Source organism: Lolium rigidum, chromosome 1 (genome assembly GCF_022539505.1).
Source record: "Lolium rigidum isolate FL_2022 chromosome 1, APGP_CSIRO_Lrig_0.1, whole genome shotgun sequence".
Classification (NCBI taxonomy): domain Eukaryota; kingdom Viridiplantae; phylum Streptophyta; class Magnoliopsida; order Poales; family Poaceae; genus Lolium; species Lolium rigidum.
Window position 1 is genome coordinate 90416911 of NC_061508.1, and position 13083 is coordinate 90429993.

General features: G+C 57.9%; 1 protein-coding gene across 1 annotated transcript; it reads left to right on the top strand.

Moving 5' to 3' along the window:
- Positions 1-420: 420 nt before the first annotated feature.
- LOC124677589 (receptor protein kinase-like protein ZAR1) lies at positions 421-2479 on the top strand. Its single transcript, XM_047213568.1, has 2 exons — positions 421-1768; positions 1863-2479. The coding sequence occupies exons 1-2, from the start codon at positions 421-423 to the stop codon at positions 2477-2479; spliced, it is 1965 nt and encodes a 654-aa protein (XP_047069524.1).
- Positions 2480-13083: the final 10604 nt, after the last annotated feature.

Here is a 13083-nt window from a genome sequence, read left to right on the forward strand (position 1 = left end):
TAACCTTGGGGATTATAAACTTATGATGATTCTGAGATTTCCCACATGCAAACACGCTTAATTACTGCATACTTTAGCAAAAGTCGCCCCCTAGCTTCGATCGAATCCACCAGCCCAAGCCCCACCTCACCCTCCAGCGCGGCTTCCCGTGCGCCATTGTGTTCGAATTCACATACCCGGAATACCCCTCGTATAGGATCCAAATTACACGAAACAATTTCACAAGTATCCACATCCTGGTGCCCTTTTCCGTCATTTCGTCCCTAAAATCTCACTCTCCGGCTAAACCCAGACCCCCAGTTCCCCAATCTCTCGTCTGTCCTCTTCTCCCCCCACGTCCTCCCAAGAAAATGGCAGGGCTTGCTCTAGTCTAGTGCTACCTATTCCGAGAGCGAGTGAACGGAGACTGCTCCCGTCGCAATGGCGGTTGTGCGGGTGGCGGCGGCGGCGGCGGTAGCAGTACTGGCGTTCCTGGCCGCGTCGGCGGCCGCGCTGAACACGGACGGCCTGGCGCTCCTGGCGCTCAAGTTCGCGGTGACCGACGACCCGGGCAACGGGCTCGCCACCTGGAGGGACGCCGACCCCGACGCCTGCGGCTGGACCGGCGTCACCTGCGCCGACGGCAGCGGCGGCCGGGTCGCCGCCGTGGAGCTCGCCAACCTCTCGCTCGCGGGCTACCTGCCCTCCGAGCTCTCGCTGCTCTCCGAGCTCGCCACGCTCTCGCTCCCCTCCAACCGCCTCTCCGGCCAGATCCCGGTCGCCATCTCCGCGCTGCAGAAGCTCACCACCCTCGACCTGGCGCACAACCTCCTGTCCGGCCAGGTCCCCGCCGGGATCGGGCGGCTCGCCGCCCTCGCCCGCCTCGACCTCTCCTCCAACCAGCTCAACGGCACGCTGCCGCCCGCGATCGCGGGCCTCCCGCGCCTCTCCGGCGTCCTCAACCTCAGCTACAACCACTTCACCGGCGGGATCCCGCCGGACTTCGGCGCCATTCCCGTCGCCGTCAGCCTCGACCTCCGCGGGAACGACCTCGCCGGCGAGATACCGCAGGTCGGCTCCCTCGTCAACCAGGGCCCCACCGCCTTCGACGACAACCCGGGCCTCTGCGGCTTCCCGCTCAAGGTCGAGTGCGCCGGAGCACGGGACGAGCCAAGAATCCCGCAGGCGAACCCCGGCATGGACCCGGGCGCGGCGGCGCAGGTGGGGCGGCCTCCGAAGCGCCGCTCGTCTCCAACAGTGCCCATTCTCGCCGCCGTCGTCGTGGCGGCCATAGTCGCCGGGCTCGTGCTGCAGTGGCAGTGCCGGCGGCGGTGCGCCGCCGCGACGAGCAGGGACGAGGAGAAGGAGTCCTCGTCGTCCGCCAAGGAGAAGAACACAACTTTGACGCTCGCCAGCACCGACGAGCGGCGCGGCGGCGGGGAGGAGGGCGAGCTGTTCGTCGCGGTGGACGACGGCTTCGGGATGGAGCTGGAGGAGCTGCTCCGCGCGTCCGCCTACGTCGTGGGGAAGAGCCGCGGCGGCATCGTCTACCGGGTCGTCCCCGTCCGCGGCACCGCCGTCGCCGTACGCCGCCTCAGCGAGCCCGACGACGCCGACTGCGCCGAGTCCGGCTGGCGCCGCCGCCGCGCGTTCGAGGCCGAGGCCGCCGCCATCGGCCGCGCCTGCCACCCCAACGTCGCCCGCCTCCGCGCATACTACTACGCGCCGGACGAGAAGCTGCTCATCTACGACTACCTCGGGAACGGCTCGCTCCACTCCGCCCTCCACGGTAAAATCTCACGCGCAAATCCCGTCTTACTGCTAAAGGTTGCATTTTGATCTGGAGATAGTAGTACCGGCTGAACACCTTCTTGGCATCTCAGGTGGGCCGACGGCTTCGCCGACGCCATTGCCGTGGTCCGTGAGGCTGTCCGTCGTGCAGGGCGCGGCGAGAGGGCTGGCATACCTGCACGAGTGCAGCCCTCGCCGGTACGTGCACGGCTGCATCAAGTCCTCCAAGATCCTGCTCGACGACGAGCTCCGCGCGCACGTCTCCGGCTTCGGCCTGGCCCGTCTCGTCGCCGGCGCGCACAAGACCGCGCACTCGAAGAAGCTCGGCACCGCGGCGTGCGCGCTCCGCAGCGGCGCGCTGTCGGCGCTGTCGTACGTGGCGCCGGAGCTGCGCGCGCCGGGGGGCGCAGCCGCGGCGGCGACGCAGAAGGGGGACGTGTTCGCGTTCGGGGTGGTGCTGCTGGAGGCGGTGACGGGCCGGCAGCCGACGGAGGGGGAGGGCGGGCTGGAGCTGGAGGCGTGGGTGCGGCGCGCCTTCAAGGAGGAGCGGCCGCTGTCGGAGGTGGTCGACCCGACGCTGCTCGGCGAGGTGCACGCCAAGAAGCAGGTGCTCGCCGTCTTCCACGTCGCGCTCGGCTGCACCGAGCCGGACCCCGAGCTGCGCCCCCGCATGCGCGCCGTCGCCGAGAGCCTCGACCGGATCAACTAATCAATCCGGCGATCCAATCATTCTCATCAATAGCAGAGCAGCCACGGATCGATCTACCAACTCCACTACCGCAACCACAAAAGCTACGGGTCAATCTACCGAGACGGCAAGACCCATCATTGTTAGCAACAATCAACAATCAGCTGTAGCTCTTAAAATCGTTAGTTCTTCAGATTAGATTTGGCAATGTTAGATTAGAAATCGTTCGACCAACCAAGAACCGTTCAGTGATGTGCACCACTAGTAACAACAACTGCGTTTGGCACTCAAAATCTTAATCTTTTTGTAGCTGCAACCTTCGCAGCCGTGTATGTATAAACTGATGATCTGGACAATTCTATCGGCCTTTTGCAAGAGTTCCATTCGGCATGCAGGATTGGTATTCTTTTCTGCGGTGAAATCTGAGAAAAGGCTTTTGCTTTGTTGGGGATTGGATTTGGAACTCGGAGAATGGGAGGTTGGTTTCGTTGCTGTTCACCTTAGGGTCAGTTGACTCTGAAAAGATGCGACAATGACACTAGGGTTGCTGGCTTGCTGCTGCATCGCCCAGCTGTGTCAGCAGCACATTGTCTTGTGTTACCCGTGTCTCCTGCCGTGCTGTGGATGCACAGAGAACAGCAACACGCGATGGCAGTGTGCGCAGGAGATTGAGAGGAGATTGGTGTATAGGTCCAGTGTCTAGGTTTAGCTTGGTGCGGTTTCTTGTTGAAAAGAACTTGTTCAAAGCGAAAAGGATTCTCTTTCAACAACCTCTCTGGGTAAACCCTTTCAATATCCTGGGATTCAATGAAGTAGCCACTGCACATTTGCACTGTGCGATGGGCGTATAATTGGTGCCATCATGGGGTCCGATCTAGCAGTGTCAAGATTTTAATTAGGCATAAAACTGCATGTTTAAGAGCATCTCCAGTCGCGTCCTCAAACCGCGTCGGATGGAGCGTTTGGGGGACGTGTTTTGTTCGTGTCGCGTTTGGGGGACGTCGCTCCCCAGCCGCGTCCCCCAAACGCCGCCCCCAATCAGAAATTCAAATAGATACATTCAAAATGTTAGAGATATATTTGGTATAGATATATTAGTTAGTCTAGGATTTGTAATCTCTACCTACCATATCTCTAGGAGAGCTATCTTAGCCTCCAAGTCTGTACCACTATATATACTCGCCCGAGAGGCTCAATACAACATCCAACATATTCCGCATATCTCTCCCTCTCTATCCTTCTACATGGTATCAGAGCGGCGCCGATCCTAACCTAGCCGACGCCCAAGCTTCCGCGCCGCGCTGCCCCCGGGGAGGTCAATCGCCATGATCTACTCCGGGGGCTGCGCAACCTGTATGAGGGTTCGTCCGCCGATCTGTTGATCCGCTGCCCTCGAGTCTTTTTTTTCCAATCCGTAGATTGGTTTTCTTTTTGCTCCGCCGGTCGCTCGACCGACGTTTTCTTTTTTGGTTTTGCCGATCATCGATCGGATTGAGTCGCCCACCGCCGTCGTCATCACGCGCCTCTACTCCAACCTCTGCGTCGACTTCACCGGCCATCTTCATCAACCGTGCGGCACGGCCGCACACGTCACACACGGGACGCCTACGTGCGACGCAGCAGGATGTCTCGCCCGCGCGGTCTCCATCGCTGGTCCGTCTTCGCCGTCATCGCCGGGACATCACCGACAACGTCGCCAACGACTCCAATCTGCGGCACGTCGTCCACGCCATGGCGCATACAACGCCGCCGTCGGTCTGATCAACCGACCGCGCGCACGTCTCCGCCAAGCACATCCCCGAGCACGCGCCTACCACCGATCGAGCTACGGGATGCCGCTGCGTCGCCCCTTCGGGCCGCAGCGCCGTCGCCTTTGGTCCATGCTACCGGCCTCCGACGCGCCTTCGAAGGCGTGTACGTTGCTGGTGGCCTCCCGCCGCTGCATCGACTCGCGCCCTGCAGCTACGCCGGCCCCTTGGGCCGAGACGTTGCCGCACGCAGTCTACTTCGCCGTCCCCCGCGCATCGACGTCCGAGGCCACCACAGCGCCGCCCCTTCGACGCGGGTCGCCTCCGTCTGCGCATGGTCTTCGTCACGCCGCTGGGTCTTCCTCGCCTACTTCGTGTACCGCCGCCGCGCCCCCACCCCGGGTCGCCGCCGGGCTCGCCAACCGCTCCAGGTCGCGCCGAGCTCGCCGACCACCGCAACGCCCGTCTAGGCGTCCAGCATGACCACCCCCGGTCACCGGCCGGGTTAGCCGCCTTCTACGTCTTCGTACACTACGGCTTCGCCGCCAGCGTCCTCGCCTCTTCCCCGACTACGTCACCTGCTACTCTACTCCGACACCCGTCGTCGAGACTCGCCTCTTCCTCGACTACACCACCTGCTCCTCTTCTCCGACACCCGTCGTCGAGACCTCCTCTACTAGTCTACTCCGACATGGCGCGCACTTTGTAATGTTCCCTACCCTCGCATGCCCGATGCGGCAACACCGGAAGTGCCTTCGTCCCCGACACGTTCCCGAGTCTGGCAAACTCGCGCCGGACGTCTCGTCTTCATCGGCTTCGACGACGTTTTCATCGGCATCGCCTCTACGACTGCTTCGACGTGTCACCGCCAAGTTCTTCTATGCGTACTCGGTTCTGGCAAAACCAGAGTATGTCTTCGTCCCTGACGTGCGCTTGGTTCTGGCAAAACCAAGGTTGCACTTCGTCCTCGATGGCTCAGACTGCATCGACTTCGGCATCGACCATCTCCACGACTGCCTCGGCGCGTCTCCATCACTCTCCTCGCACACCACCTCGCATGCGGCTACATCGACACCGGCACCCGGCCACGAATCGACCACGGCATCCCCTCGCGCGGCTCTCCTGACCAAGGTTGCAGCACCCACGCTCTCGGCTACCTTGACATCGGCACAAGGGCTACCACCTCGCACGAGCACCTCGGCTTCCTCTACAGTCCAAGCATTCGCGACGCGACATCGTCCACGATGCTCCCGCTACGACTGCGGGGGAGTGTCACCCCGTTGGTTCCTACCTTCGGCTTCTCTCCAGTCTGACCGTTCGCGACGCTACTGTTGTTCACGTCACTACCGCTACGACTGCGGGGGAGTGTTAGAGATATATTTGGTATAGATATATTAGGTAGTCTAGGATTTGTAATCTCTACCTACCATATCTCTAGGAGAGCTATCTTAGCCTCCAAGTCTGTACCACTATATATACTCGCCCGAGAGGCTCAATACAACATCCAACATATTCCGCATATCTCTCCCTCTCTATCCTTCTACACAAAAGAGATCGTTCCTGCCGATTCGTCGCGATCAGAGTAGCGGCGATCGATCAAAGTACTGGGCACGCGATCATATTACAGACCGGTGGTGCATGCAAATTAGAAGAAGGGGAAGGGGTTGGGCGACGGCGTCGTATCCTGAGTCGACGCAGGCTCGTCGAGCACGATGACCTCGTCGCGATCTGCACTGTTGCTGTGCATGGTGCGTCCGCTCCGTCGCCGACGCAGAGGCCGACGCAGGTGTAGCGATAGAAGACGCGTCGGCCTGCTCTTCGTCTGCGCTGCCGCTGCCGCCGATGCCGCTGCCGGGGCCGCCGCGTCCGCCGCCGCCATTTTGGCTTCGATGTCGTCGAGGATCTGGCCTTTGAAGAAGTTGTGCGCCGCTCGCGTCCGGGGAGACATTCCCTCTGTCGACGTTCTCGGCAGGGACATGTCGTCCCTGCGTTTCTTGAGCTCCGGCTTCTCCTCTTGCTTCTTGAGCAGCTCGGCCCACCTTTGGTCGGCCTTCTTGTCGCGGGAGATAAAGGTCGAGGAGACGTCGGCGAGGCATTTCGTGATCGACGCCTGCGTCTTCTCAGACGACGCAGCGTCGGCCAAGGCGGCCTTGGCAGCCTTGTTGCCAGTAGGACGCACTGTCGAAGTTGCCAGCGGCGCGTCCAGATCAATGGCGTCCTTCCCCTTGGATAGCGACAAGCGCGTCAACCGCCATTTCTCATTCATTTTGAGCTTGCCATAGCAATGCATGAGCACGAAAGACTTGTGACCTTCCGAGTTCCTCGAGTACAAATCCGTGGCCCTATCAAACTAACCAAAGGAAGCAGAGTCATTTCATCGAACACAATGTAGGCGCTACGGATTATGGAAGAAAGAGTCGTACCAGTTGGGCGACGTCGGCGCCGCTGTCGCCTCTGGTCTCTAAGTCCTGATGGTACCCATGGAAGGAGTTAACCGACGCCTGGATGATAGCCCATCGCGTCGACATTTCCTTCTAGCTCCTCTTCATTGGCACTTTCTGGTAGTCGCTGTTGATCAGCTTGCGCTCATCGAACTCGGCCTTGATCCTCGCCCAATACTTCCCGCTTTTTTTGATGGCGCCGATGATGAAGTTATGGCTCACCGTCGCCCACGACTCGCACAGACAAAGATCTTCCAGAGGCGTCCACTTCGGGCCTCGTGTGCCCGACGCCTTCTTCTTCTTCTTCTTCTTCGTCCTCACGACATCCGCGTCTACCTCCACGAGATCATCGTCACCGGCACCCTCGTCGTCCTCTTCCTCGCCGCCCTCTTCGTCCTCATCGTCATCCTCATCGTCGTCCTCCACCCCGTCCTCTTCCTCGTCGTCCTCCTCCTCAACCCCGTCGTCCTCCTCAGTACCGGCGCCGTCGTATTCGAGCGGACCCCTGCGGCCGGTGAAAGGGCCGCCGTCCGGACCGGGTCCTGGCTCGCGCTGCTCGTACGCCGGGGAGTAGAGGTTGTTGGGGTTGAAGCCGTCGTGCGGCAGCGCATCCTGGTAGTGCGGCGACAAGTTAGGCGTCACACACCCGGGAGTGCCGGAGGGGCCGTCGTTGTAGAAGGCGGATGACGACGGAGAGAAGACTCCCGGAACGTACACCGGCACGTTCGTACTATATGGACTCGCGTTGGTGGCGGCGATACACCCGGCCATTATGTGCTGGTGCGCGGCGCGCCGCCAGAGCCTTCTTCTCCAGCTCCGCCGCCCTCCGTCCTTTCCGCTCCGCCGTCGATAGCTTCCGGCACAGGCAATCTTGCTGCCATTGATCGTCGGTCCATCCTTCAGGCTTCTTCTTCAAAGCCGGTGCCTTCCGCGGCCTTGCGAACGGCGTTGTCGCCCCTTTCGTCCCATTGACCGGCGGCTTCTTCGCCGCTTTCTTCGCCATCTTTTGGGGGGCTGTCGGCGGCGCCATGTGGAGAGGGTAGCGCCGGCGGGTGGACGGCGGGAGGGAGAAACAAATCGGCGGGATAGGAGAAATGAATCGGCGGCGGGATATGTTTTGGGAGGCCTGAAATGCGCGGCGGTATAGGCGCGATTTGGCGGGAGCGGCGGGATTTGGCGGGAGTGTGAGACGAATTTTCCCTGTGCCGCTGACGGGTCGGGCCCACGTCGGTTCGCCTCGCTTTTCGTTGTGTCCGGCGTCCCCGGTGCGTCCCCTGTAGGACGGGGACGGGCTCGGGGCGCCGGACACCGTATCGGGGTGCGCCGGACAAAAATGGGCTTTGGGGGACGCGGCTGAAACACATTTTCTGTCCGGCGCGCCCCAAATCCCTTTGGGGGACGCGACTGGAGATGCTCTAACAGCGTTTCGGATGTATTCAAACCGCTGTCATTAGATTAAGTTTTACCTGTCTTTTAGTTTAAATTTGTCAAACTTTATACTCCCTCTAGCTCATATTAATGGACTCAACTTTATCTATACACGTATGCATCTAGTCATTTTATGCATCTAGTCATTTTAATAAAATTTGCGGAGTTTCAAATTTGAGATTGTTTTAGTTGTTGTTGGGGACGCCGGTTTAGGGTCGTCGGTGTGGGAGATCCCTCCTCAAGTAGAGGGAGCAACTACTAGTGATAGCAAACTGCCAATGTTGCGTCCCCCAAACCGCGCCGGATTGAGCGTTTGAGGGACGTGTTTTGTTCGTGCCGCTTTTGGGAGACGTTGCTCCCCAGCCGCGTCCCCCAAACGCCGCCCCCAAACATTTAAAATACTTCTTTTTAACACAGAACCATTTATCAAATATAGCATATGAATAAAAATGTTTGCGAGGATTATTTTCAAATTAAATTACAACAAACAATAAAACAAGTAAACAAATATAATAAATAGGGATAGATGCTACATCAAGGTGCCACGATATTTCCTTTGATCCTCCACAAATGCTCAACGAGATCAGCTTGAAGTTGCTCATGCACATTGTTGTCACGGATCTCTGCGTGCATGGCGAGAAAATCAGCAAAATCTACAGGCAACTCATGATCAACCTCCGCAAGAGGGCCTTCACACTCATAGGGACCAACATGTGACCTAGCATCAATGGTTAAAATTGCGCCGAGGCAGACGACGCAACAAACAGCGGCCAATCGCGCCTACCTGGCAAGTCGTCGAGCACCTTCTGTGCGCGGAGGTGGGGCGGATTTGACGGCGCGTTCTGGGACGCGCTGGCGACGCGGCGGCACGACCGGCGGGAGCCCCAGCCGCGACAACGGTGCCGACTCTCAGCAGAGATCAGACGCCCAAACGGTCGGGAAATCCAGCGGCGGCGGTGGGGTGGGAGGCGCGGGAAGGAAGGTGCGACGAGAAAAGAGGCGCGAACCAACGGTTTATGCAAATAGTCACCGACATGTGGGAGCCCGTCTCGCTTTTCGTTGTGTTCGGCGTCACCGGTGCATCCCATGTGGGACGGGGACGGGCTCGGGGCGCCGGACACCGTATCGGGCAGCGCCGGACAAAAATGGGCTTTGGGGAACGCGGCTGGAACGCATTTTTTATCCGGCGCGCCCCAAAATCCCTTTGGAGGACGCGGCTGGAGATGCTCTAAGCCTTTAAGGGAGCAAATCTTTTCAAGAGCCGTAGTCACTGCACATTTGCACTGCGCGATGGGTGTATAATTGGTGCCATCATGGGCTCCAATCTGGAAGACCTTATGCTTAAGCCTAAGAGCATCTCCAGTCGCGTCCTTCAAAAAGCGTTCGGCACAAATAATTTGGGGCACGTTTTGAACCGCGCCGGACAGAAAGAGACCAAAAATCTGTACAAAAAAGAGGCCATTCCCAGCCGCGTCCCTCAAACAGCGTCCGGATGCATGCATTTTAATAGAGGGGGCCACCCCATGTGGGAAAAGTAGGTGAGAGAAAGTGTGGGAAAAGAGACTAGCATGTGGAGACTAGGGACTGCATGTATGCGTCCGAACGCTATTTTTGTGTCTGGCGTCCCCGGTAGAGACTCTATGCATAGAGTCTCTACCGGGGAAGCCGGACACAAAATGAGGCGCTAATTAGCTTTGGGGGACGCGGCTGAACAGTTTTTTTCCCCAATTCTTGTCCGCGATCCCCCAAATCTCATTTGGGCGACGACTGGAGATGGTGATGCTCTAAAACTGCAAATTCATCTCAAATTCAAAATGCTAGTTTGGGATGCATTCAAACCCGGAAAACTGAAAAACAAGGTGGAGGCGGGAGAGAGGAAAATCTGTCACTCTGCATGCACATGGAGAATATTCAAAACTTGAAAGGAGCAATACTGCAAATGCAGGCAACGCACTAGAACCGCAGCCATAACAATTTCCCCATCTATTACATATAACTCCTAGTAGTATATTGTTTGGTCAAGCTTTGCCATATTTGACTAATTATTACTGATATGTACAAAATCAAATGTAAAATGATACAACGGTATATTACATTACGATACCAATGATATTATTTTATTTTTCTATTTTTTTATATAATTGGTTAAATTTGGCAAAGTTGAACTCTGACCAAAATTATATATGAGATTTCCGGAAAGTATTCAGGAACTGTAGACGAACTTGACATTTATGACACCAGGGCAGCATCAACCTGTGTCCTGCCTTGTGCATGCACAGCGAAGGGCAACACAACACGAAATGGCAGACGTGCGCACAAGACTGGGGCAAAGATGGGTATTGGTCCAGTGACCTATGTCTATGTGCTTGGTGCTGTTTCTTGTTTAAAGTACAGTAAGAGCATCTGCACCGGTAGCCTCCAAATAGGCGTCGGTAGGGGCGTCGGTACCTCCGTTTGGAGGGGGCGTCGACACTGCATCCTCCATTTAGGGGAGCTGTTCCCACACCGGTGCTCCCAAAACGGCAGCCCCAATAGATGTTTTGAATTAAAATCATAATTAATGCGTAGAAAATTGAATTAGAAACATTTTATTCCACAAACTAATACATAATTGGGAGCGTGGTTTACATGAGAACATGGTTTTTCACAAACTAATACATAGTTTGAACCATGGTTGACACAAATATAAAACATTGCAAAAAAATAAACCTAAGAGCATCTCCACCGGTAGCCCTCAAATAGGCGCCGACACCTCCGTTTGGGGGGCGCCGGCACTGCATCCTCTATTTGGGGGAGCTGTTCCCACACCGGCGTCCCCAAAACGGCGGCCCCGATATATGTTTTGAATTAAAATCATAAATAAATACATAGAAAATTCAATAAGAAATATTTTATTCCACAAACTAATACATAATTGTTAACGTGGTTTACATGAAAATATAGTTTGGAACATGGTTTTCCACAAACTAATACATAGTTTGAACCATGGTTGACACAAATATAAAACATTGCAAAAAAACTAAACCTAACTAGGCCGGTCATCGCAGGTTTCGTGTGTTCCCTGCCAAGAAAGAACACAGAGGGCACACCCAGTCACCCAAACTGGAAAATCCAGCTGGTGAGGGTGCCCCTGTTGGTTCTTTCGATGAAGAACATCCGAAAACATGCGAGCCGATATTCGCTGCGAAGTAACAACACTTGTCAGTCGTCCTCCTCGGCGCTGTCTACGTGGTAGTTCCGGAGGCAAAGTGTGTCGTCGAACACCTTGACGCTCATGTCCCTGTCACCGAAGTAGGAGAACACGAGCACGAAGCCGGCTTGGAGGCTGTGGTGGCGCGCGAACTTCTCCCAGCCGATGTGGAGGTACATCTTGCCGCGCGCGTCGTAGATCACGTCCACGATCCACCGGTAGTAGCCGCACGAATCCTCCCGCAGATGCAGCGTGCTCGGGCGGTCGTCGCCGGCCACGAAGTCGGCGAAGGTGTCCCGCAGCCTCTGGATGTCGCGTGGGTCGCCCTTGAGGACGAGGACGAACTCGAATAGCACGGGCCCCTCCTCGTCCATCTGCGACGATGAAGATGACGACGTCGCAGGCGACGGAGTGTGTGCACCTCTGCCGCGGCCACGGCCACGACCTCTACCGCGGCCACGGCCACGACCACGGCCGCGACCTCGGCCTCGACTAGACATGGTGTCGTCTTTTCAGATGGTGGCGGCTAGGGTTGGGGAGAGAGGCGCTAGGGTTTGTGTATGAGAGGCACGATGAGAGGCGGCCCTTTTATAGGCCGGAGGGAGGCGGAGGAGCGGGGGAGCGGTGGCGCTCATTAACGGCGACACGAAGAGCAAGGCGCGCCCGACGGGACGGTTCGCTGCGCGTCTGCGGAATCTGCACCGCCGCTGCGCCCCAATTAACTCCCGTCGCGAGGTAGGCGACGGTTAGGTTAAAATTGAATGAGCCGCTGACGCGTCGGCCCCGCCACTCCCCGCTGGCGTCGACTTTTGGGATGTGTGGCTGACAGGCGGCTCCCACGCCCAAAACATTCAGCCTCGCGAGGGCCGGCGCGCCCGATTCGCGCCCTTGGCGAAGGGGCCGACACGGGGTTGCCGGCGATTCTATTGGGCTCCAAAATTGGCCGGCGCCGTATGGGGCGCGCCGGTGCGAGCCCATTTTCACTCCCGGCCCCCAAAATGCTATCGGGGCCGGTATCGGGGGCGCCGGTGGAGATGCTCTAACTAGGCTGGTCATCGCAGGTTTCGTGTGTTCGCTGCCAAGAAAGAACACTCGAGGGCACACCCAGTCACCCAAACTGGAAAATCCAGCTGGCGAGGGTGCCCCTGTTGGTTCTTCCGAGGAAGAACATCCAAAAACATGCGAGCCGATATTCGCTGCAAAGAAACAACACTCGTCAGTCGTCGTCCTCCTCGGCGCTGTCGACGTGGTAGTTCCGGCGGCAACGCGTCTCGTCGAACACCTTGACGCTCATGTCACTACCACCATAGTAGGAGAACACGAGCACGAAGCCGGCTTGGAGGCTGTGGTGGCGCGCGAACATCTCCCAGTCGATGTGGAGGTACATCTTGCCGCGCGCGTCGTAGATGAGGTCCACGATCTACCGGTAGTAGCCGCACTAATCCTCCCGCAGATGCAGCGTGCTCGGGCGGTCGTCGCCGGCGACGAAGTCGGCGAAGGTGTCCGGCAGCCTCTGGATGCCGCGTGGGTCGCCCTTGAGGACGAGGACAAACTCGAACAGCACGGGCCCCTCCTCGTCCATCTCCGACGATAAGGACGACGGCGTGCGTGCAGTTTTGCCGCGGCCACGGCCACGGCCGCGACCTCGGCCTCGACCGGACATGGCGTCGTCTTTTCAGATGGTGGCGGCTAGGGTTGGGAAGAGAGGCGCTAGGGTTTCTGTGTGAGAGGACCGATGAGAGGCGGCTTTTTTTTATAGGCCGGAGGGAGGCGGGGGAGCGGTGGCGCTCATTAACGGTGGCACGAAGAGCAAGGCGC

Excerpts from the sequence above, each read along its gene's own strand:
- LOC124677589 (XM_047213568.1), top strand. The coding sequence starts at position 421 with ATGGCGGTTGTGCGGGTGGCGGCGGCGGCGGCGGTAGCAGTACTGGCG. Across the intron at positions 1,769-1,862 it reads GCTCCACTCCGCCCTCCACG|GTGGGCCGACGGCTTCGCCG; the intron begins GTAAAATCTCAC and ends TTGGCATCTCAG.